Source organism: Anabrus simplex, chromosome 1, assembly GCF_040414725.1.
Source record: "Anabrus simplex isolate iqAnaSimp1 chromosome 1, ASM4041472v1, whole genome shotgun sequence".
Classification (NCBI taxonomy): Eukaryota; Metazoa; Arthropoda; class Insecta; order Orthoptera; family Tettigoniidae; genus Anabrus; species Anabrus simplex.
The window spans coordinates 453,287,959-453,313,286 of NC_090265.1; the positions used below are offsets into that span (position 1 = coordinate 453,287,959).

The window sequence follows — 25,328 nt, forward strand, 5'->3', positions numbered from 1 at the left end:
AGAGTTAGGGATCATTATTCGTAACAATACGAATAGGCAAATAATATTCATTAGTTCTTTACCAAAACAATTCTTAACGGTATAGTTAAAAACGGTGTTCTTGTAAATAAACCTCCAAACATTGAAATATCAATTCAGTGACGTATATTGGCTATACAGAATGTTTACAGAGGTTGGACCGAGCTCGATAGCTGCAGTCGCTTAAATGCGGCCAGTATCCAGTAATCGGGAGATAGTGGGTTCGAGCCCCACTGTCGGCAGCCCTGAAGATGGTTTTCCGTGGTTTCCCATTTTCACACCAGGCAAATGCCGGGGCTGTACCTTAATTAAGGCCACGGCCGCTTCCTTCCACTTCCTAGGCCTTTCCTCTCCCATCGTAGCCATAAGACATATCTGTGTCGGTGCGACGTAAAACAAAATAGCAAAAAAAAAAAAAAAAAAAAAATACAGAGGTTGGACAATAGGCCTCCTAGGTAAAACACGGATCATACAAATTAGCGCTTTGCTTTGTGTGTTGACAGTGGAAGTGAGAAGGGCTTAATCAAGCTATATTGATTAATAAGCAAAATTGAAACAATACGGGGAAAATCAACTGTGGCTTATGTGGCAGGTACCTTTTCAAGTTAAAGTAGACGATTGTTTCAACGTTGATCAGGAGTGAAATTTTTATCGACTTCCCAACCTATTACCTGAGGCTGAGTGCACACGTTCCAGTCCCGATAACCCAACACAGGCCAGACTGTCAGGAAGGTGGTCCTCGACAGACTAAAAGCAAGCAAGCTTGTAGTTTTACGTGACTGGGCCACAGGATCTGCAGTTAAACGTAGAATCCGAACCAAAAGGACATGCATTTTAATTTCATATATCCTACGTACATTGACCAGGATTCGAATTACGACTGCCTTGGTGAGCAACCTGTGACTATGTCACTACACTATTAACCCGCCCTGGAAGATGAGTATAGAATTATATATGGAGACATTTTAAAATATCGAACGGACTGGATCCGCACAGATTTTCCAACAATTCATGTAAATCTCAGATGGCAATGAAACTTTCTCATAACCGTATTTTGTGGTTTTTCAAATAATAAGTTGCCTATAAGATCACTAGAGTCCAACTTATCAAGTGCAGATTGTCCGTAAATGTATTAATTTAGTCTTCTTAACAACGCTGATATGTAGAGTTTGGGTTTCTATAATGCGCCATATCTTTATTGTGGTCTCCTTTCACAAACTTAAGTTGAACACGTTTCTACCGTTTATGTACATGTTAACACGGCTTTATCGGTCTAATAAATGCATACAGTATTTTACTTTATTTTTAGTCATATTGCTAACATTTTAGCCGTTCTCGAAGTATTATTCAAATGTTTTCCTACTGATAATGCTTGTGTTTGGACATTTTGTATATCCTTTCTTTAGATATAGTTTCTTGTTAAATGAAGTTTGAAGGTAGCGGGTATCGCGGGCAGTTGTCAAAAATACATAGGACAAAATAATATCAGGTATGTGGCCAGCTTGCTGCTGGTCTTGTAAGCAATTTTTGGACAATAATTTATTTTGAGTCATATTTCCAAGTTTGTATGTAATATTTTTATGCTTCTACGCGTAAGTGCATGCATACTTCCGGAGTTCTTACGTCATAGGTAGAAATCCGAGCCCTTCAACTCAGATACGACAGTTTTCTAAGTAAATGACATGTGAGACGTGAAGAGTTTACTCGGCTTCCTCAGAGAGACTACGACTCTTCTAATAATGTTTACCGAAATATTTCGGTATCCGATCTCAGCAACCATTCTGAAACTGAAGGGAAACACAGAGTGGTTTTGGGGGAGGAGGGGGAAATTTTCATTTTAGGACTTGATCATCCTCGATTACAGTAGAAATGGGAGACCACGGAAATCATTTGAAGGATGGTCGATGGTGGAATTCCAACTGGAACTACTCCAAATCCAGGTCCTTCAAAGTCATATTTCAAACCATGAAGCTGATCTCTTCGGCGAGAGGGAAAATTATAAACCGAGAAAATTTTCGGATGAGAAAATAAGAAAAACCATTGCAATGCCAGGAAAAAAGTCAATGGTGAACATTCCTTATTACGGTTATTAACGTATCAGTTGTCGGCCCCTGGTTTAGGAGAAGCGAGTCTCTCTCTTACCGGAGGCCTCTCATTCCATTCCCGGCCAGATCAGCGAGTTTTTACCTGGATCTGAGGGCCGGTTCGAGGTCCAGTGAGGCTACGTGATTACAACTGAGGAGCTAAATGTCGGTGAGAAAGCGGTCCCGGTCTTGAAAGCAAAGAATACTAGCTGACAAGATTCGTCACGCTGACCACGCATCACCTCGTGATCTTGGTAGGCTAAGGACCATCAGGGCTGTTATGCCATCGGGTTTGTTTGTTTTGTTTGTTTACGTACAATTTAATTCATCTCGTTGTTCATATGAAGTTTGAGAGGAATTACGACCTCTGTCATTGTCTCCAATCCTCAGCAAAAAAGTTCTACGAGTATAAACTAATTGTAATGATGAAGAAAAGAGGTTCTTGGTGATATAACCTTCTGTCATCTTATGGAGTTTATTAGTTTTTCTTCAAGTTTAAAGATCAGTAGTAATTGTTCGTTAAATTGGAGAACAATAGGCATCTTTGGCCTCTGTGAAGAGCAATGTGAGTCAGTCTCAAAATTAGGGTACTGTATTGTTTATGGTTATGTTGGGTAATTATTTTTAATGAACGCTGCCGTGCGCATATGTCTCTCTCTTTTTCCTACTCGTTTAAAGTCGCACTAACGCAGGGAATTATTTTTGGCGACGGAAGTATAGGAAAGTGCTGGGATTAGAAAGGTAGTGGCCGGGACATTGATTAAGGTACAACCCCAGCATTTGCCTAGTATGAAAATGGGAAATCACGGAAAATCATATTTAGGGCTGCCGACGGTAGGATTCGAACCCACTATCTCCCACGACCCTAACCGCACGGCCAACTCACTCTGTCGCATATGTCTCGATATAAAGTACTATCCCAGTATTTTGGTTGACTGAGTATGCGAAAACCTCAAAAAATGTGTGATAGCCACATAGATCAGGATCGAACTACTAACGCTGGCCCCTTACCTGTCCTTACCTGAAGCTAAATTCTTCCTCAACATGCCTGCATTGTATAGGCCTACATCATAGATCCAGTAACTAACATAAGTCTAACAGGTATTTTAAACAGAACAAAATGTTGTATAGTATATCATAAGAAGTTAGATCAAATTTGTATACTTGACCTCTAAGTTCACGATGATCAGATCTAAATATTTCTCACGACGAAGAAAATAGAACGCTTTCTGTTCTGTGGAGATCTGGTGGAATTTCCTAGGTACGGTAGTCTCATCGTACGATTGTAGCGTATTTTTATTGAAGTAATACTTGAAGAATTGCTCTTGTGCAGTAGTTAACACAATTTTCTGCTGTCTACTGAAGTGAGTAACCAAAGGATTTCTTCCTTTTCCCAGAAGGGAAAGAAGGAATAGGATAACTGCTTGTCAATTCTTTGAGACAAGTTTTTCTCCTTTTCAACACAAGTTTATTTACACTACGTCGCTGATTTCCTATGTATAATTTCGGTGTTGGAAAGGCCTTTAGAACAGAGCCTGTGAATTTGGGAAGGTTAACAGGAACTAAAGGTATTTTATTTAAAGGTCACGAAATATGAATAGACTAGGGTGCGTCAGACAGTCAACTTGTTCCATGATGACCAGGCGAATGAAGCGATAAGAAGTGGTCTCTCACCTCAGCTAGTGCTCGATCTGGACATGACATCATCAAGCAAGGCTTGCGCCACACACTAACTCAAGGCACTTATCGCTCACCATTCAAGTTGTCGGGTGTTGAGCAGTCTCGCCACCCGAAATCTACAGGAATTCGTTACCCTCCATACAATACACTACACAAGCATACATTACGCCTACACACCATTTCATAGTACTCATAATAATAATATTATTCAGACATTTTATCAAATAAAATGACAATCATTAACGTTAGTTCAGTGAGATCCTTGATCATACCACTAGTGTTGCTCTTCGAACCATGGCCCTAGCTTCGAAATCCTGCATATAAAGCCATACTGGCATTCGTCTTCGTTCCAGAAATTATAGGAAATTCAATTTCCCTCACGTAGGTAGTGGAATATGGGCATAAAACTTTCATTTCACTGCCTAAAATACATTTCTCTTTCCTCAGTTATATCTAGGATGGACATCGTGATTTCGTTCGTTTTAGGAAATTACGAGCCATTATTGTTGAAGTAAGAATAGTTCTCAAAGGGTTTAAAAGATTAAATTGATATTTTAAAAAATGTTCCGGGAAGTTACAGCAATGAGTAGTTTAAGAATCTCTGTACTACACAACAGTTACACACTTACTGCATACGTCCTAGAAAATTGGTATACTTACTGACTTCAAATATAAGATATCTTGAATGAATCTTCAAAAATTAGATATCTTGATATATATTTTGCGAATCACTTACTGAATCTTCAACAATTAAATATCTTGATACATATTTTGCGAATCGCTTTTCAGTATTTCACTATGAGAACAATAGGACATTTGATTTTAATACTGCACTTCTATCTGAAATCCAATAATTTCTCATGTTAAAAGGGAGGCAGAAGATAAAGACAAGTAACTACGGGTTCTCTTGTTTTCTCCACTTCGTCTTTTCCCAGGAAAATTACTGAACTCTGTCTCTCGTAAGAGGCGATTAAAAGAGGTAACCCCCTATGGGCTCTCAACTGGGAGCATGGGTTGGCGACCATGGGTTCGCTTTCTGAGTCTGTCATTGCTTCCACTTGTGCCAAGCTCTTCGCTTTCATTTCCTATTCAAGCACTCTTGCTTGTTCTCTTCAAGCCCGACAGTATTCGGTTCGCGTCTTTCATTAGTGTTGCCAGGTCTTCCGAAAGTTCAGGTGATCTCCCGATTTTTTGCAACACATCAGAAAATAAGAAAAATCTCCGGAAATTTCGTCTAATCTAAATTTAAAGAAAATAAGTAATAATGATTAATGGTGCATAATAAATTTGTGTCGAAAAACTCTTTCCTCGTCTCACTACGTGACGTTGAATCGATAGCATCACTCGTTAGGTGCTTCCCGGCATTCATTTTAGGCTCGAATTACGTAAACTCTCCCCTCTTATTGAACTCAAAACTCGCGCTTGACTGCATCATTGGTAGGGAAATCACCGACCCGCAAACAGAATACAAAATCTGCATCTTGCTACAACTTCAAAATTGACACACAGTTTCTACGCTTGATGAAGCAGAAGAAGAGCATAAAGTGGCCAGAGAGTACGAGTAAGTTAAATTGTGTATTTTTCTCATAATAACTTTAAATGGCTATTGCAAGAGTTAATTAGTCAGTGTTCCAGAAACTACCGAAATTTTCATTAAAACTCCCGAAATTTTTACGTACAATTAATTTGCAGACCTGTCAACACTGTCTTTCATTATCAAGCCTTTGGTGACCCATTCCTTTCTTTTGCGGATGTCCTCACTCTACGAAGAGTCAGACCTCTTCCATTATGCCATCCGATTAGTGTTTAGAGACGGTGGTTGCTAAACAACAATCACTACCACTTTCTTCTGAAGAAACTTGCGGGGGAGTGGGGGGGAGAGGTAATTGCTGTCGACTACAGATGATATTTGAGGTGATAATAGCCCGTAACATTATGCCATACTGAAGTAGCCCGTGGGAAGAATGGTGCCTGAATCTTTCCAGACTTACTTTGAGTACGTAATGTACTAACTTCCAGTGCCACATGAACCATTTCAATCAAAATCGACGACAACCACTCTATATATGTCCGGTTACATGTTTATATATTTATTCCTGTAGAGTTTGTTTGTTGTGTAAGTAGACTTTGACATTGGAAGTGTCAACACTAACGTGTCTAAATATATAGAATTATCCTATAAAATTAAATCTTAGCCCACTCTACACTATTACTGTGTTATTCCTTTATTTAAAAAAATGAAGTTGTAAGAGTTAAACGATCATATGGCTCGAAACTTTCCCAAGAGTATCTACATAGGCCTACGTACTACAAATCCGTAATGTAATGGTGCCCAATTTTCATTTATTCACAAAGTTGCTGGAAACCTTGAAGTAGGTATATCTGTCTTCAGAATACAGAGCTGCGCCTAGATTAGGATGATCACGATATTATTCATAAATTATGTAAGCTAGTAGAGCATTTCGAAATAAAATAAAAACCGAGCTCGATAGCTGCAGTCGCTTAAGTGCGGCCAGTATCCATTATTCGGGAGATAGTAGGTTCGAACCCCACTGTCGGCAGCCCTGAAAATGGTTTTCCGTGGTTTCCCATTTTCACACCAGGCAAATGCTGGGGCTGTACCTTAATTAAGGCCACGGCCGCTTCCTTCCCACTCCCAGCCCTTCCCTGTCCCATCGTCACCATAAGAATCTGTGTCGGCGCGACGTAAAGCAACTGGCAAAAAAAAAAAAAAAAAAAAAAATCTGAATTAGTGTAGTGAATTCACAAAGTGAAGTTGCAGGGGCTGGTTAAGATTTTTCGTATCGTTTTTAATCAACTTATCTAGGATACTGATACGTTTCATTTTGTCCGCTAACAAGCGAAGCTTAATCTGAAACTATAAAATGTGGGTAAGTTCGCATGCTATGAAAGTCCGGGAACGTAGAAATAGCTCCAGAATACGAAAATAAAATTGGGACACTGAAGTAATGATCGTAGAGCCCTAGCCCGTTTGGTACTGTTTGTGAGCACATTATTAATACACTGAGCGCAAGACCGCAATCGTGGTAACAGAAAGCTGGTCACGAAAAGGAAACTAAACCGAATGACGTATCCTGACAAGAATTCAAAGTCAAGACGACACGAACACTTCAGTTCATGCTGTCTGTGATCAGCTCTGGATGTTCAAACTTGTCAGATGTTAAGATGCTCCTTTGGCTTGTAATTTGTGAAGCAGTTATGGGTGTAGCCTATATGCCTACGTCTACCAACTACTAATTATAAAAGCTGAATAATGAGATTTCAAAAACGCAGTATTTATTTGGAACAGTCTATAATGAGCAGAATCACAGGATCGAATCCTAGTAGCCTGAACTCGGATATCTTTTAAAAAGAATTGCAAATTAAAGAGCCCATCTCAAGATAAAATTCCTGCACCCTGACACTTCCTACGACCGTGGAGGTGCAAAGGATGTTGAATGTATAACTACGGGAGCGTAAGACCCAATCCCAAGATAAAATAATTGCTACCACCCATGCAGGTTCAGGTCATGGGTTTCCTGAAGCCACATTCACCACCCTATACTATCTCCCACACAGACAGCGAGCGCGGGGTTTGTAAAACCGCCGATCAGTACTCTAACGTAATTAGGGACTGCGCGGTGTACTGGAAATCCAAACGAGACCAGGCTCCCACATACCCTGCTAACAAGCCACCAACGCACTGTGACGTGTTAAGAGGCAGCACAGGCTTACCATTGGCTACGTTAGGTCTCGCCAGGGGGCGTAGCTCAGAACACATGCTGGAACATAGGAACTACTTTACTAAACCTACAATTTACTTTCAGGTTAATAAGAAAGTTGCTGGCGGGACCTAGTGTTTACAGTGCACTAAGTCTTCTGGTATGGGCTAGAGCAATTTTGTTACTTTCATTGATCTGTCTCTGTCTTATCCTTGGCTTTGACAAAATGAAAGCGACTGAGGTATGAGCGATGCTAGTAATGCCATTCCTTACGCAGCCAGTCCCTGCTATGAATGATGTGAAAATATTGCACATAGGGTCGGTTGGTGCATGCATTTCAGTGGGCTTGGCAGACTGATATGTAATAGCAACTTCTGGCTCGGTGAGGAAAGCAACGGGAAACTACCTCACTCCTCATTTCCCTAGTACGCCTCTTCAGTTATGCCTAGGCCATGTATGACAGCTCATGGAGGAACTGTTGAGGATCCAACCAGCCTTCGGGCTGATGACAAAACATACATACATAATAAGAAAGCGTACGGTCTAATATTTAGAATTTTGATCATATGTGTAATGAGTACAGTACGAAAAGCATTAAATCATCATTTCTGTGACCTAACTGATATCAGTAGGCTGAATACCTAGGTAGGAATTATGAAACTGAATCATTTCAAATACCAAAGATATGTATTCGGTCAGGATGGAGGAATACAGACAGAAAAATCAACGGAAGGTGAAGAAATAGCTAATGGAAGTCTTCAGTAAAAAGGGAAGATATTTCACAAGTATACAGTATATTAACATTAAGGAGTAATTGCAATCAACAGGCAAGGCATTTCTTTTTCGTGATTCTTTCTGTCCGTATTTGCTTAGACTGAACGATAGCTTTCGAATCCACAGTTGCAAGCTACCTCATGTTTATACGTTCTGTTTGCTATTATACTATCTATTTTCTAGTGATTCAGAGTCTAGCAATGAGATGGGACAATGAAGAAATGATAACAGCCTGAGTTCTAGGATGATTATTTTCCAGGTTTGGGATCCTCAACAGGGTCTCCACGAATGGCTATCTGGCAAAATAGATTTCTGATTATAAAACGCGAACATTCTTCACAGTACTAACGACTAAAATACATTTTTTTTAATTTCGTCATTTCTTTTAAATGTTAATTTACTGATCTTCAAATCCATTTCTATAAACACTAACGACCGTGCGGTTAGGGGCGCGCGGCTCTGAGCTTGCATCCGGGAGATACTGGGTTCGAATCCCACTGTCGGCAGCCCTGAAGATGGTTTTCCGTGGTTTCCCATTTTCACACCAAACAAATGCTGGGGCTGTTGTCGGTGCGATGTAAAGCAAAAAAAAAAAAATAAGACGTTTCGTAGGATGTTATATAGGCTTCCAAACGACACTTTCTTTTTCGAAATCGGACCGGTTCCGAAGTTATAACGATTACCCTTGTGCGCAGTACCGCCAAAATGGGTCTTATTTATTGGCCATCTTGTTTTGAAAGGTGACGTCAGAGATTACTTTTTTGTGTCAAATTGTACTGTAAGAGTTCTTCTTTGAAACAATGTAAATACAACTGTGATATCGTTAATAGATACGGAGATATCAGCAATGCAAAATAGCATCACGTTTTATGACGGGCTAGTACATGCCCAGAGACGGAACAAAAAAGAAAGATGTTTTCACGTCAAAATTGGACAGGCTCAGGCAAAATGCGGTTTAGTTAATACCTATAACCTTTTAATTTTGTTGGATTATTCTTAGTAATTTCAATCAAATGTAATCTGCCAGTGATAAGTAACCAGCTGATCTACAGACTGGCCCCTCAGTTTTCATTAAATAATCATCATCATCATCATCATCATCATCTGTTTATCCTCCAGGTTCGGTTTTTCCCTCGGACTTAGCGAGGGATCCCACCTCTACCGCCTCTAGGGCAGTGTCCTGGAGCTTCAGACTCTTGGTCGGGGGATACAACTGAGGAATATGACCAGTACCTCACCCAGGCGGCCTCACCTGCTATGCTGAACAGGGGCCTTGTGGAGGGATGGGAAGATTGGAAGGGATAGGCAAGGAAGAGGGAAGGAAGCGGCCGTGGCCTGAAGTTAGGTACCATCCCGGCATTCGCCTGGAGGAGAAGTGGGAAACCACGGAAAACCACTTAGAGGATGGCTGAGGTGGAAATCGAACCCACCTCTACTCAGTTGACCTCCCGAGGCTGAGTGGACCCCGTTCCAGCCCTCGTACCACTTTTCAAATTTCGTGGCAGAGCCGTGAATCGAACCCGGGCCTCCGGGGGTGGCAGCTAATCACGCTAACCACTACACCAGAGAGGCGGACATTAAATAATAATCAATAGTCTTATTTTAAAATATTTCAGAGGAGTAAATTTTCAGTTTATTTAAAAAAACGGAGTGTTCCAATGACGGGCATTGTAACCGTCAGTAATAATGTTTAATTAATCTAACTATTTCGTATTGATATAAATAATAATGGGAGGCTGCTTTCTCGCATGCAAACGTGTCAGCACTAGAGAGTGTTTTTGACAGTGTTGTAGCAGTTGTCGCAGAAACCAACTGCATGAATTTTTGCAGTGATTGTGCTTCCTCTGTAGGTACTGTCAAACTCAACAAAACATGCAGCACGTTCTCAAAACGTTGTAAAGCTTTTCACAAATAATAATAATAATAATAATAATAATAATAATAATAATAATAATAATAATAATAATAATAATAATAATAATAATAATAATAATAATTTCAGTTTACCCCAGTCATTTGTCGCTGGAGTCATACAGATTCATTTTCGATCTTGGCCGGGCACTTTACGGCCGGTTGCCCTCCACTGAGTTAATCACGTTCCCAATATTACAAACATAACTTGACATTTCATTATTATTTAATGAATATTTTAAAAAAATGGGACAGTGTTTGTTTGTTCAGGAAAAGCTTGGAAACTACTGGACTGACTGAGCTGAGATTTGGTAAGAATATAGCTTGAAATCCCGAGTCATGCAAGGGGTACTTTTGATTTTGATACATTTCATAATTTCGAACCAGTGGGGGATTTTTCAGGGATACGTCCTAAATAAAGGATAAACGGGTCACCCTATCGAAAAATGAAGTGCATCGTGTAGCCATGAAATGACATTTTCTACAAGAAACGTCGTATGCATTTCCATTGTAACGAGCGGTTTTTCGAGAAAATTCATTTTTCTTGTGTTTTGTCTGTAACCATAGCGATATAATTAAAATAATAGGTAAGCGGTTCACCTCATCCAATTGTTCTAATATCGTGTGTGTTTAAGATTCATATTTAGTGGGTTTATAATTTAATTTTGCTTCATTATTTAGAGAACGGGTTCTTCAGACATGGCCAGGTTTATGCAGCATGCTCTCGAGTGTCGAGGGGTCATAATCTATATACTGTATTTATGTACCCGATGAGAAGGTAATACATACTGTCTACAAGAGCGTGTTGTAAGACACATATATATGCGGATCACCTTAATTTAACCACATTAATGCCTGCTCATAAATCCATACGAAGAACGGGTACTTTAGCCTGCTCACAGTTCTATTTAATTTTCGAAGAAAATTTTCCTGGTCTAGAGCTCTTGTATTTCAGCGGTAACCTCAAGGCAACTGAAATTACTAGCGATTTACCAGTAATTGTAAGATACGTAGAGAATGAACTAGTTTTCTCAGGACACGTCGTTGAGGAAGTATATTTGTAATGCTGTAGAAAGCCATACTTCCTGATTAAATTAATGAAGGCACATTTTCGGACGAAGAGGAATCAGTAACATCAACATATAAGCTTCATGTCATTGAACTCTTCTGCTAGCAAATGAGAATAACTTCGGGTCTAACCAACGGGAAAAGTGATAATACGCTGTTAGGAATGCGCTAAAAGGCAGAGGAAAACATAGCTTTTCAAGGCGGTGGGAAGTGCTTTCTCTTATATAAATCTAGGTGGATGTTTCTGTCTCTGCTTCTTTACAGGAGCCTGGGACATCCTGATCAATAGCTCTGAGTACTTAATTACAGTGAAATTTTGCCTAGAGCCCGAATTTTTAAGCACTGAAATGGCGTATGGCTTTTAGTGCCGGGAGTGTCCAAGGACAAGTTCGGCTCGCCAGGTGCAGGTCTTCCAATTTGACTCCCGTAGGCGACCTGCGTGTCGTTTTTTAAGCACTGATACGTTAGAATGCATACTTACTTGGCCAGTAGCAAGTAGCCCGCCCCACAGTTATGTAGGTGAGTTGCATACATTTTGGGGGTAGCCATATCTCTAACATTTATGTAAATTTCACTGTTGAACCATTATTGCGGACTAGAAAGTACTTGCTACTCGCTTAAATAAGTTTGCCCTTTAACCTATTGGTGTTTAAAAATCTGGGCTCTCCGTGATAATCTGCGTGGCCGCAGGGTTCTAGAGCTGAAGTGGGAGACTGTAGAAAGTGACTTCTAGAGCGAAGAAGAAGAAGGGATACGACTTGAGTATACTTCTTTCCTCCTAAACTTTCCTCACTTTGCAAGGCTGAATGGTACTAGACACAAACACTCGCTCACTCTTGTTAGTTATTTTTAAGATTTAAATTACTACGACCGCTGTAAGCATAACTGTCAATTTCCAAGATTTATTACAGTGATATTTACAATACTTTAAATCAAACTGCTAATTTATCGACGGTCAGTTATGATAAACAAGAGTAATATTTCCCTTCGCCAGGGACTATTTGGATAGGGATGGCTAACTGAAACCAAGGTACGGGTAGTCGGTACCCATGTTTATCCTTATCTAAAACGCCATCTCTTGCAAAGTATTTACCACGTCAAAATGTGTCCAATTGTGAACGTCATAATGCGAGAGGCTTAGGCTATCACAGCAAGGGCAGATGAGAAATTGAAAAACAGATGTAAGAGATCAACGCATCTACTCTGATAATTTTATAATACTAAGTGACAGATAACACACTTAAAACCGCGGTTGTTATTCATACAGTCTGTCAAACTGAAATGACGAAAATAGATTAACGAGGATATCTCAGAGTTTTTAAGCTCAACAGCTCTACATCTAACCATTATCTTCAGACTCGAGACACATGTAAGACTGAATCCCACCGTCATGCAATCCTGAATTTATTTTCCATGGATTTCTTATTTAAACTACTACAGATTCGTTTCCCATTCCAGTTCTCTGTCCTGGTTACAGATACAATATTTCACAGTTCATGAGACATGTCATATACAGAGTTGATATACAGATTTTATAACCACATTGTCCTCTAAACGAAAGCATATCAAGCATGAGGAACTTCGAAAAAATATTTTAAAGAAAACAGCGTTTTCAGCTTAGTTGGTAATTTTTATTGCTGTAAACAGCACGATCACAGGATGTCGTGGTTTATGTTGAACACAGCAGCTAAACTGTCAAGAATTTTAACTCTGACGTAAACCGTAGTCGCTGAGAAAATATAGCCTATGGTTAAAAGCAGAGCTCACTACTTCAGCATCCCACGTTTCACGGAGTCAAGGTATGTTCGAAGGGGCGTGAAGTGCGAGGCAGAAGAGGGGCGTGGTTCACCCACCGAGCTACGTTAAAGGGGAACTAACACGTCTCGAGACTGTCCCAACATGTCTTAGAAGGGCTGCCTACGAATCTCTCGTCGAGCGGTACACCGGGAGCTAGACTTAAATTTAAAGTAGATCTACTATGACAAGATGAATTATTGTACTGATATCGAACAAAGTCGCTTGGCTTGGAAGGCTCCGGTGAGAAAATGGGATGTTTTAACGTGGGCTGCGGTTCGAACACAGCACAGGGCAGAATACTTCTAGCTCCATAGACACAAGGGGAGTCAGCTAAAATGTTCCATTTAGATAACTCGTAAACCGTTCAAAGATATTGAAAATCTATTCTCACTTTCAATATTATCACCAAGGAACTCATAATCAAACTTGCGGTACTTTTCCATGGTGTTCATATAGGCTGAGATAACGGCATTTTCGTTTTAAACGGAACTACACAAGTGTCTACATCTAACATTACAGATACGGACATTGCAAATTTAGACGACCGAGCAAATTGGCAGTGCGGTTAGGGTCGGGTAGCTGTGAGCTTGCATTCGGGAGATGGTGGGGTTTGAATACCGTCGGCAGGTCTGAAGAGGGTTCTCCGTGGTTTCCCATCTTCACACCAAGCAAATTCAGACCTTAACTATGGTCACGGCCGCTACCTTCCAAATCCTAACTCTTTCCCATTCTTGCGTCGCGAAAACCATCGATATGTTAGTGCGATGTTACACCATCAGCTATATACATATATTTAGAGGTGTGATTATTCTCAAAATACAACAAGTACCTCTTGAGAAAATCGAACGTGATTCTTTTACCAATCATGGGCGTCCTATTCCAGAGAATTACAAAGCATACAGAGTTACTGTACTTCGTCTTCATCAAACAGCTTGGTATTCGCTCTATAGTGAGCCCATAAAAACTATATGATTCAAAACATTTAATAACGTCGTAAACGAAGAATGGCTGTACAAATGTACATAAAAAGGATACGCGAAGAGAAGGCAAGTCTAGTTACAAGCTGACCAAGTAATTAAATACATAATAGAAAATACGGGCGGAAGAGCAACCATAAATGTTTCTGTATAAATGATTCACACTTAGGTGACCCAAATCTATTTCAGTATTGTTACGTAACGCATGATAGTCAGTGTAGATCATGTCAGGAAATGTAGGGCAAGTTATCAGGAAAAGGCTACGGCCACACATACCAGCAGCATCAACCTATCAACTGTTAACGTCAACATAGTCAATATGTCAGTTGTATTCGCCAAACGACCTGGAATAACCCCTTCAATTTCACACATTTTCATCTAATAAACTATCCAGCTCCATGGCTAAATGATTAGCGTGCTGGCCTTTGGTCCACTGCGTCCCGGGTTCGATTCCCGGCCGAATCGGGGATCCTAACCTTCATTGGTTAATTCCGATGGATCGGGGGCTGGGGTGTGTTCCGTCTTCATCATTAGAAATCATCATAGGTTGGGCCCCATCCTCACAGACGCGCAAGTCACCTATACGGCGTCAACTCGAAGGACCTGCACCAGACCTTTTCGGAGGCCACACGCCATTATCATCATCATCATCTGATGAACTCAAAGTGATGTCAATTTTTAATTATCAAACTGTGCAGCAGTTATCTTACATTCAGGATATAGTGAGTTCGAACCCCACTGTCAGTAGCCCTGAAGATACCTCTGGTTTCCTATTTTCACACTTGGCAAATGCTAGGGCTGTACCTTAATGGAGGCCACGATCGCTTCCTTCCCATTCCTAGTCCTTTCCTATCTCATCGTCTCCATAAGACGTAAAACCAATAACTATTTTGCTGGCGGGATGTAGTGTTTACAGTGCACTATGTCTTCTGGCATGGGCTAGAATAAATTTGTTACTTTCATTGACCTGTCTGTCACATACTTGGCTTTGACAATATGAAAGTGACCGAGGTATGAGCGATTCTAGTAATACCGTTCCTTATGCAGCCAGTCCCTGTTATGAATGGTGTGAAAATCTCGCTCATAGGGTCGGTTTGTACATGCATTTCAGTGGGCTTGGCAGACTGATATGTAATAGCAACTTCTGGCTCAGTGAGGAAAGCAACGGGAAACTACCTCACTCCTCATTTCCTTAGTATACCTCTTCAGTGACACCTAGGCTATCTATGACAGCTGTTGGTGGAGCTGTAGAGGATCAAAGCAGCCTTCGGGCTGAATACCGAAGATACAACATACATGCTCAACTCAATCACCTGACAAAAAGTAACAGCTGGCACCGAGGATGATGATTACAAACACTTCGATCTTAGCAACTGGAGGTTTGTATTCAACCCTTCAAGGCATGAGAGAATTCTAAATTAGATTAACTACTTAAGCAAGTAAGGGCTGCCTAGCCGAAAGTTATTATTATTATTATTATTATTATTATTATTATTATTAGTAGTAGTATAGTTTACATGGTCTAACATCTAGACCATCGGCCTCTGTCACCTGGAAGTGCGTATCTATTTCCCGTCAGGAAGTCAACACATTAGAAATGAGACTTCCACTTTGGGCGAATACATGACTTTGAGGTTCATTCAACCCTCACCAGAAATTAGTATCAGTTTAATTCCTGGGGGCAATGCTGGCCGAGTGTAGAGCTGATAAGTACTTGACTTTGTTCTTTGATTAGCGTGAAGAGGAAGCCTGTACTTTCCACTCCTCCAGGGGTCTTTATAATATGGCTCCATTTAACATTCTTTTAACTTCACAATGTAATCTTAACAGACGAGCGCATAGTAATATTAAAAATAAAACGCTAGAACTTCAATGGATTTGGATGTTTTGTCTGGAAGACCACATGAATGAACTAATATTACCGCCACTATATTCCCTTTACGGCTAATACTGTGACGTATGCTTTCACGCCCAATATTCTAAATCTCGTTAGCCTTCTGTCACCTAGTCTCAAATCTGTTGGGATCCTTTCTCTCTGCATTATGAATTCTTCTCTGTGACTGCCCCATCCCCCACCCATTCTGTTTGTACCAGCAATTCATTATCGCTATTTTCATGTCTGTTATCTCAAACTTATGAAGGCTAAATCAGCAGTCAATACAGCTTTTGCTTCCGTTATTCTACTTTAAAACAGACCGATGCAAGGGTAAATCGATCTACGAACATCCTTCTTGTAGATGATCACTGACTGAACCGACATTTTTTTACGTTAAGTTTCACCACACTGATGCTGTTTCTGAAGGAAGCGCCTCCCCCTCCCCTCATTTACCACCTTAGAGAAATCAGTAATTTCAGAATACAATTTAAGAGAGAAGAAACTCGGAAAAAAGCAAACTTGTAGTTTTACCTGACGCTGAGATTATGATCATAGCTAAGGGACATCCAGTCCACGTAGAAGCCGAACCATAGGGACGTGCATTTTTATTTTTAAAATTCCACGTGACTATATTCAAACACTTACACGTGGTCACGGTATGATTTGCACACAGCGTTCGGTGCAATCCCTGCTTCGTTTAAGGGGCTATTGTAATATCTGTCACAGTGACTACTCCTGTATTTCAGGCTAGGATTTGGAAACACGGAATACTAATAATACTGGAATAATGAAGCCTTCGAGATACTTCAGACAGGGCGTCGAAAGATGACTTACCCCCTTGCTCTAATTTGAGAGCTCATCGAAGAGCATGAACTGGGAACATAACTGACAACACCTATCCCGAGTGGCAACTAAGATTTGCTACATATTCAAAGGTCGTAATGTGCTAACTACTACCCCAGAGTCCACCGTCGTTGCCTGGAGGTTAATGTTCTGTGTAGTTAGATTTGATTCACCGCTCGAGTTTTAGCAACTGGAGAGGTACACTCACCCTCAACATTTTTGAAGAACTTTCTTCCACCTCTACTTCACACAATAATTTGTGGGATAGTATACGGTACCTTCCTCCGCAGTTATTTACAAAAGTCCACATGAGTACAGATGCCATATTTACACAGGTTATCAGACAGATTTCACACACATTAACAGATTGTTTCAACGCCAACAGGCACCGTTCTTGAACTGTTTAACAAATCGCGAGTATTTACATTATTTACGTAACTCCCTATGGCCAAAAGCAACCGAACCTCAGTATCTGTGGGCCGGATTGAGTAGCCCAAGTTGACATTTCAAGGTACTCAAACACGTCAACCTCATGTCGGTAGATATACCGTACCCGAGAAACGTGGGCCGTGGAGGGATGTATTCATTACTGCGTGTTTCTGTGTGATATGTCGTGTTTAGGTGAAGATATGTGTTAACGAAAACTCACCCTGAGAGCTATAGAAATGAATCAAACGTGGTTGAAATTTTTGGCCCGGTCGGGAATCGGATCTGGGACCCTATGAACCGAAGGCCAGTTCGCTGACCATTCAGCCAGGAGCCGGACATATCGATAAACAAACCAATTGGTGTATTATCTCTAAAGTTTTATAATAAATGTTGAATGTGAGACCCAAACTTCGTCGCCAAGAACTTTAAGTGACGCGTCATAATAAGATGGGGAATCGGCACTGTTCGGGGATCTGATGTTCGAATCTCAACGCTGACAGTCACTGCCCTAAGTGTGAACTTTCTCCCGCTTTTATTTTCAAGCGGATTTCTCGTGGAGTTGTATGAACTAGTCCCAGTACAGACATCCATATTAGACCTAAACAATTTCAGACCACAGAATACTACAGATTATCAATGCAGTACACACACACACACACACACACACACACACACACACACACACACACACACACTCACTCTCTTTCTCTCTCTCTCTCTCTCTCTCTCTCTCTCTCTCTCTCTATATATATATATATATATATATATATATATACACGAGGCTACGTCAAAAGCTTTTAATGTGAATCAACAAAAAGTAGTATAGCAGCGAATTAGACTATAAAATAGTGTCTCAAGGAATGTAGAAAATGCCAACGTACCAACTAACGAAAGAAAACATGAACAGGTGTTAGTATTTAAAGACCAGAGTCAGCAGGGAAAAGAATGCGATAGGACTGCAAGCAAGTTGCCTTACAAGATTACCTGTCACAGCCTTCTTAGGGTCTCCCAACAAACATCCCTCCTTGAGTGCACACTCGAAAGCCTTTTTTTTGTTTTTTCCATCGTCAGGTGAAGGTAGAAATGTAGAAAGAATTGCTATGTCTTCATTGTTCTCCTTGGCCTTTTTAATGCGGTCTTCACCAACGGTTTTTGTCAAATGAAGCCTTGTCTCCAGCTTCTCGGACAGAATGTCGGTAGCCATAATGTTTTTGTTGGAAATCTGCCCTACACGTTTCACTCGTATTGTTTACACCCGAATTTGGTAACGCCCTAAGCTATGGCCCGGCTATCGATCGGCAGCAGCTCCTAGTACGCTAGCCGCTACGAGACTGAATGTCTGTATGACACATTCATGCCCGCCGCTCGCCGGAGAGGGAACGGGAGAGGGGACGAAGAGAAGTGAAGAGAAGAGGGAGAAAGGAATAGAATTCCTTTTTAAAAGCAGTGAAAGCTATAGCAATCGTTTGCGTTGCGCATGTGCACGTTGGTTGCACAGGACAATAGTGCGTCGCCAGCCATGAGTTTTAATGATGCGATCACTAAATTTATTCGCGAACTTGTTATCCACAGAAGAAATGAACCTTTTACTGGACGAGAATCCTTTAAACAAACTATCTGTCATAATAAAAGGGGAATCATAAACTTAGTTCAGCTACGATCAACACCACGCTGTGAAGTGGCAAGCAACAAGTGGTTAACAGAACTAATGCCCATAAAATAAGATAATCTGTGAAGCTGTACGTCATATTAAATGTAATGAAGAAGTGTTTAAAGCATCAGTAACACGTTTCACGTGTTGTTGCTCAGTTTCCTACAACGTATGCACGATATTTGACTTCTTTCTGACAGCTTCCTGGAAGACCTACCTGATGTTTGTGAATATCCTCATAATTTAAAATTGCTTAATCGAAAAGCGGTTGCCTATCTGGGGCGGTAAAGGTGTGTTCGGTTCACTTAGATTGACGTAGGTTCGATTCCCCGCCAGGAAGGTGGAAAAATTCGAAAAGACAGCAAAGAGGCAACGGCGCTAAGAACGCTGGACAGAAAAGGTAACCGCTTTATCCCATTTAGCCTTCCTCGTCTTATTTCTGGTGTAGTTTGGAAGAGTCCCTGAGCCGTATGTTTATTCAGAAATGGAAGTCTTGTTTCGCAAATTTCCGACTTCATGACGGGAAACCAAACACACATCCTTCTGAGTGAACTGAGCAAGTCATTACCCAGGCAGCCCCCAACTGCAATTCCCAAAATTTATGGTGAAAATTAATAATTAAGTTGCAGTAGAACTAGTTATTCAGCGAGCTTTGAGGCAAGTTTTTGAAATAGAAGCACCAGATTTGAAGTGAAGTTAAAGACATGTTTAAGATTTGGAGAGGGTTATCAAATCTTAAGGGCTTCATTCTTTGAATGCTGTCTGTACCCAAACTCGCACGACCAAAGGCGAAACTGAACACTGTGCTCTCCCCACCGGCTGACGGTTCGCGCGGATACAGATAATCAAATCTCAGATTTACCGGTCGGTAGATGCAGAGTGGGTTGTTGTCCCATATGCTCTGTACTCTGACCGGCCAACCGAGCAGAGGAAAGTTGGCCACGGCTCTACCGTGGCTCTACGCCTCTGCATTCGGGAGACGGGCCTGGGGCACAGTGCCGGACTTCACGCCTGGTCCCACCCGTCGGCTGTCCTGAGAATGATTTTCCATTCTCCTGCACTAAGGCGAATGCCGGGACAGTTCGTAGTATAGGCCACGGCCGCCAACCCCCTCACCTTCTCCGCGCATCTCCTTCATCGTAACAAATCTCCCGGCCTGAGAGACAGCGTCACCGTCTAAAAGGCCCGCCTCCCCCTTCAGGGGAGGAATGGTAACATTTTAGTAGTAGTCACATTTACTCGTTAGGTTCTTCTCGGCAGTGCCCAGGGGATCAGGTTCCCACTTTTTTATTATCAGCAAAATCATCGATAAAAATATTTCATTCTCGATTACGGCATGAGAAATCCTGTACTTAATATAAATATAATTGTTTCTCTGTTGCTTTTAATATCAGGAAGCGGTTTTCTTTTTAAATCCAACACACTTTGCACTTTTATAATTTCTGTATCCCCTGATAGCCATCCAAGGTTACACCCAGGACTACTGTACTCTCTCCAAATAAGGAAGCACGTAGCTTGTCCAAACATGGCAATATTTCCTTTTAACGTATTCAGTTTCCCCTTCCTTTTTATGACGCAGGAAGACTACTCGGAAGAGAGTAGAGAGGAAGCATGTTTCCCACACTTCACCGAGCTCGATAGCTGAAGTCGCTTAAGTGCGGCCAGTATCCAGTAATCGGGAGATAGTGGGTTCGAGCCCCACTGTCGGCAGCCCTGAAGATGGTTTTCCGTGGTTTCCCATTTTCACACCAGGGAAATGCCGGGGCTGTACCTTAATTAAGGCCACGACCGCTTCCTTCCAATTCCTAGGCCTTTACTATCCCATCGTCGCCGTAAGACATATCTGTGTCGGTGCGACGTACAGCAAATAGCAAAAAAAAAAAAAAAAAAGAAATATTTCCCACACTTCAGTTTTAACATTGTATGTAGGCCTATAGTTCACAGGACGTCCCATTCGGAAATAATTCCAAGAAAAACGCTCAGAGCAGCTCACGTAGGGCACGTAAAAGAAGTCCTGCGGGACAAAATTCCGGCAACCCTGCGTCTCCGAAAACCGTCAAAACGTAATTCGTCGGACGTAGAAACCATTATTATTATTATTATTATTATTATTATTATTATTATTATTATTATTATTAAGCATTCATTCTTCCTTAATCATGAAGTATTAAGGTTCTGCCCAGATGTGTTTTTTTTTTTCGCTTACTTCTGGTAAGAATTATTATCAGCAGCTCCAGTAACGTTCACAGGATACCACCCTCCTTTGTTGCTAAACCATAGTAGCGAAACCCTCCAAGTGCGAAGAGGGAAAGAAAGGGGGTACCCGCAGAATGTTGCGCCGGCAGGATTATTTTCATAATTGACACCGGCCGCTTATTTTTTAGTGAAATGCATTTTATTACTCATTTTATACGGTCTATAAGTACATAAAACAAACGAATTCTTCATTTTTCATCCACTGTAGTAAAAAGAAACTGGTAATTTAACATAAAGTTTGGGACAGGTATCCCAGACATGCTTTTAACCGATATCCATTTTCAATATTCTTATGACTTATTATTTTATTAACCTAAACTCTTTACCACGCATCCTAATAAAAGGAAGTATTGATCTAATGACGATATAATAATAATAATAATAATAATAATAATAATAATAATAATAATAATAATAATAATAATAATAATAATAACAACAACAAAAACCAGGCGAGTTGGCAGTTAGGGGCGCGCAGCTGTGAGCTTGCATCTGGGAGATAGTGGGTTCGAACTCCACCGTCGCCAGTCCTGAAGATGGTTTTCCGTGGTTTCCCATTTCCACACCAGGACATTAATTAAGGCCATGGCCGCTTCCTTCCCACTCCTAGGCCTTTCCTATCCTATTGTCATCATAAGACCTATCTTTGTCGGTGCGACGTGAAACAAAATTGTATTATAATAATAATAATAATAATAATAATAATAATAATAATAATAATAATAATAATAATAATAATAATAATAATTTAGCATAACCACGGTGGTAGTTTTGTTAATGTACGTGCTCATTAACTTCGTAAAAAATCTCACATTCGGAACCACCATACTACGGAGAAGTACTTGTAAACGGGAAAATTACGATCGGATTTTTAATCAGATCTAGAGAAATAAGAGGATGGGTATGATTTCCTAGAAAGTATGCCGCTCAAGCAAGTTTTGGGGCAATGAATGAGCAGACCGATAAAAGAAAGAAGACGACGCTTTTCAGCGTACTATGAAAAGGATACCGGAAAACCTATTTCAAAGTTTATTTCAGTAGTTGCGTAAAGTGCAGCTTGCAGTACGAAGATAATTTACTTAGGTCTGTTTTGAATAATTTGGCCTTCAAAGTGCAGTCCTGTGTACTATAACACAAAAACAGAAAGGAACAGCTGTTACGCAAGATATCCGCGTTCCTTTCTCTGTTATAGAATAACATCATATCTATATTTAAACTTTTATATAAAACAGAATAAAAGAGCACGAAAGCCAGAGATGGAAGATGGTCGAGGCAACGTATGCCTTTCTACCTTCACAGACATTTGAAAATCAAACCACGTTCCAAGTCCATTAGCTACTGAGCTCTACAACTAAGCAAAGAGGAACTATAAGAAGCATTCCAAGTAAAGCAGAAAAAAAAAAAAAAAAAAAAAAAAAAAGCCTTCAGCATGCATGACTTAAAGTTGAGAAACAAGTCCACAACAATATAACTTTCAATCAGGAGCAATTCTTTCTGCTGAAAAATGAATTACTATGGCAGTGAGTAAATTACTCGTCTGATTCGCTTAAAACTTGTAACAACAAACCATATATCTAAAATCAATCATTTAATCAGTAGAGGTCTGAAAATTTTTCATGATCATTAGTTTTCTGTAACTATAAAATAAACGTGGCACATGCGGCCCTTTCTGGAGTTTGGCTTGCCAATATGACTGCTGCCCTGCCAGATGAACCAGCAGATACTGAACTGTCACGTGGTCAGCGTAACGGCATTCTCAGCCGTATTGTTTAGCTTTCGTAACCGGTTTGTGACTGAAAGGTAGTATAATAGCGTGAAAGTACACTTTTCACCTTTTGTGAAAATGCACCTTTTAGGTCCCTAGGAATGATACATACATACATCAGCGTTCAGTCTGCAAGCCTCTGTGAATTTGCTAAATGTCACCACAATCCTCTATTTGTAACTAGTCCTGTGATCTCATTTAGTTCTATACCTCTTATCTTTAAATCGTTAGAAACTGAGTCAAACCATCCGTCATCTTGGTCTCCCTTTGCTTCTCCTACCCTCCATAACAGAGTCCATTATTCTCGTAGATAACCTATCCTTCTCCATTCGCATCACATGACCCCACCACCGAAGCCGGTTTATGCGTACAGCTTCGTCCATCGAGTTCAATTCTAAATTAGCCTTTATCTCTTCATTCCGAATACCCTCCTGCCATTGTTCCAACCTGTTTGTACCAGCATGTCTGTTACTTCTAACTTATGAATATCCTGAGTCCATCCAGCTTGCACTCCCGTAAAGCAAACTTGGTCTGAAAACAGACCAAAATAAAGATAGTTTCGTCCAGGAGCTGACTTCCTTCTTACAGAATACTGTTGATTGCATCTGAGAGCTCACTGCATTAGGTTTACTGTACATTGATTCAATCTCACTTACTATATTACCAGTCTGAGAGAACACACATCCTATATGCTTGAAATTATCTACCTGTTCTAGTTTTGTATCACCAATCTGACATTCAGTTCTCTTGGATTTCTTGCCTACTGACATCAATTTAGTCTTCGAAAGACTAATTTTCATACCATACCCATTGCACCTATTTTCAAATTGCAAGATATTAGACTGTAGCCTTTCGGCACAATCTGCCATTAAGACTAAGTCGTCAGAAAAGGCCAGACTGCTTACTACATTTCCACCTAACTGAATCCCTCCCTGCCACTTTATACCTTTTAGCATATTATCCATGTAAAATACGAACAACAAGGGTGAAAGATTACAGCCTTGTCTAACCCTGTGAGTACCGCGAATCAAGAATTCATTCTACCATTAATTCTCACTGCAGCCCAATTGTCATCATAAATGCCTTTGATTGATTTTAATCTAACCTTAATCCCATAGTCTCCCAGTATGGCGAACATCTTTTCCCTCGGTACCCTGTCGTATGCTTTCTCTAGAGTTACATGATAAACTACTTATTTTACAACCATCACTAATTCTCTTTGGCTAGGCACCAGCAATCGGAGTTCTCTGCAACAGTCACTAACATGTTGGACTGTTCAGGAAAACCAAAGACTGCGAAGACTGTTTCAATGTAGAGTCCTGCGATATTTTTTACGTTGTATGCCATGCCAAATCCATCTCAGTACAGGACATGAAACCCCCTTGAACGACTGGAAAGTAAAGGTTTCCACTACTCGTTACCTTGTCACTACTGCAGCTGGCAGCCATATCTCCCCATGTACTAATTTTTGGTGTAGGCTGAGTGAACCTCAACGCTGTGTGCCTCTCCAGAAGTGGAAACTTGCCGTTTCTAAATTTTTCGGCTTCCTGACGGGAAAGCTAACCCATCCTTTCGAGTAAACATAGCACGCTTTTGGCGTCTGGAGTAGGTAGCCCTTCAGATTATTAGATTAGATATATTTTTTTTTTTGGTAGCGAAATTAAGGCTCAGACTTTTTTCTTACACTTCACCACTGTTTCATAATTTGACTAAAATGCTACAAAATTAAGCATGTGCTTCTTATAATTAACGTTTGTGGAGAAGGACCGACTTGTCTCTATTAAAATGTGACTACCGAGAGAAAAGAGAGGTGGTGGTGGTGGTGGTGAATACTATTTTAAAATAAAGTACAGCCGGGCAACCATCCTCTGTGTGTGTGTGTGAGAGAGAGAGAGAGAGAGAGAGAGAGAGAGAGAGAGAGAGAGAGAGAGAGAGAGAGAGAGTGAGTGAGTGTGAGAGAGAGGAAGAGGAAGGGACCCCCCCCCCACCCGGTGTTCAGCGAGATGTTGCGAACATTGTTATTCTGAAGGTAGATATTATTGTTTTAAGAGGCAAACAATTATTAAGAGCCCTTCATCGTAACTGGATGCCGTTGAGGCTTCTTGTTAGGCCTCACATCCTCAAGAACGTCTCCACAGCTTCTTTTTTGCCTGAGCGTTTATTGTGTTTTAAATTCTACCGGGAGAGTTGGCCGTGTGGTTAGGGGCGCGCATCTGTGAGTTGCACTCGGGAGATAGTGGGTTCGAACCCCGCTGTCGGCATCCCTGAAGATGTTTTTCCGTGGTTTCCCCACTTTCACACCAGGCAAATGCTGGGGCTGTACCTTAATTAAGGCCACGGTCACTTCCTTCCCACTCCTAGACCTTTCCTATCCCATCGTCACCATAAGACCTATCTATGTCGGTGCGACGTAAAGCAGATAGTAAAGGATAAAGGAAAGTGTTTTAAATTCTAGTGATATCATAATGAACATTTCA

At 40.7% G+C, this 25,328-nt stretch overlaps 1 protein-coding gene across 9 annotated transcripts in view; it reads right to left on the reverse strand.

Moving 5' to 3' along the window:
* The window catches only part of Lmpt (Limpet), a 1,284,547-nt gene that overhangs the window by 45,344 nt on the left and 1,213,875 nt on the right, over positions 1-25,328 (reverse strand). Inside the window, exon 1 of one of the 9 annotated variants that reach the window (XM_067135225.2) lies at positions 18,164-18,505. The exons of the other annotated variants lie outside the window; for them this stretch is intronic. Coding sequence (XP_066991326.1) covers positions 18,164-18,383 — 220 coding nt within the window. The 5' untranslated portion in view covers positions 18,384-18,505. Of the gene's footprint in view, positions 1-18,163; positions 18,506-25,328 lie in introns of those variants that run through there. 9 annotated transcript variants of the gene reach the window in all.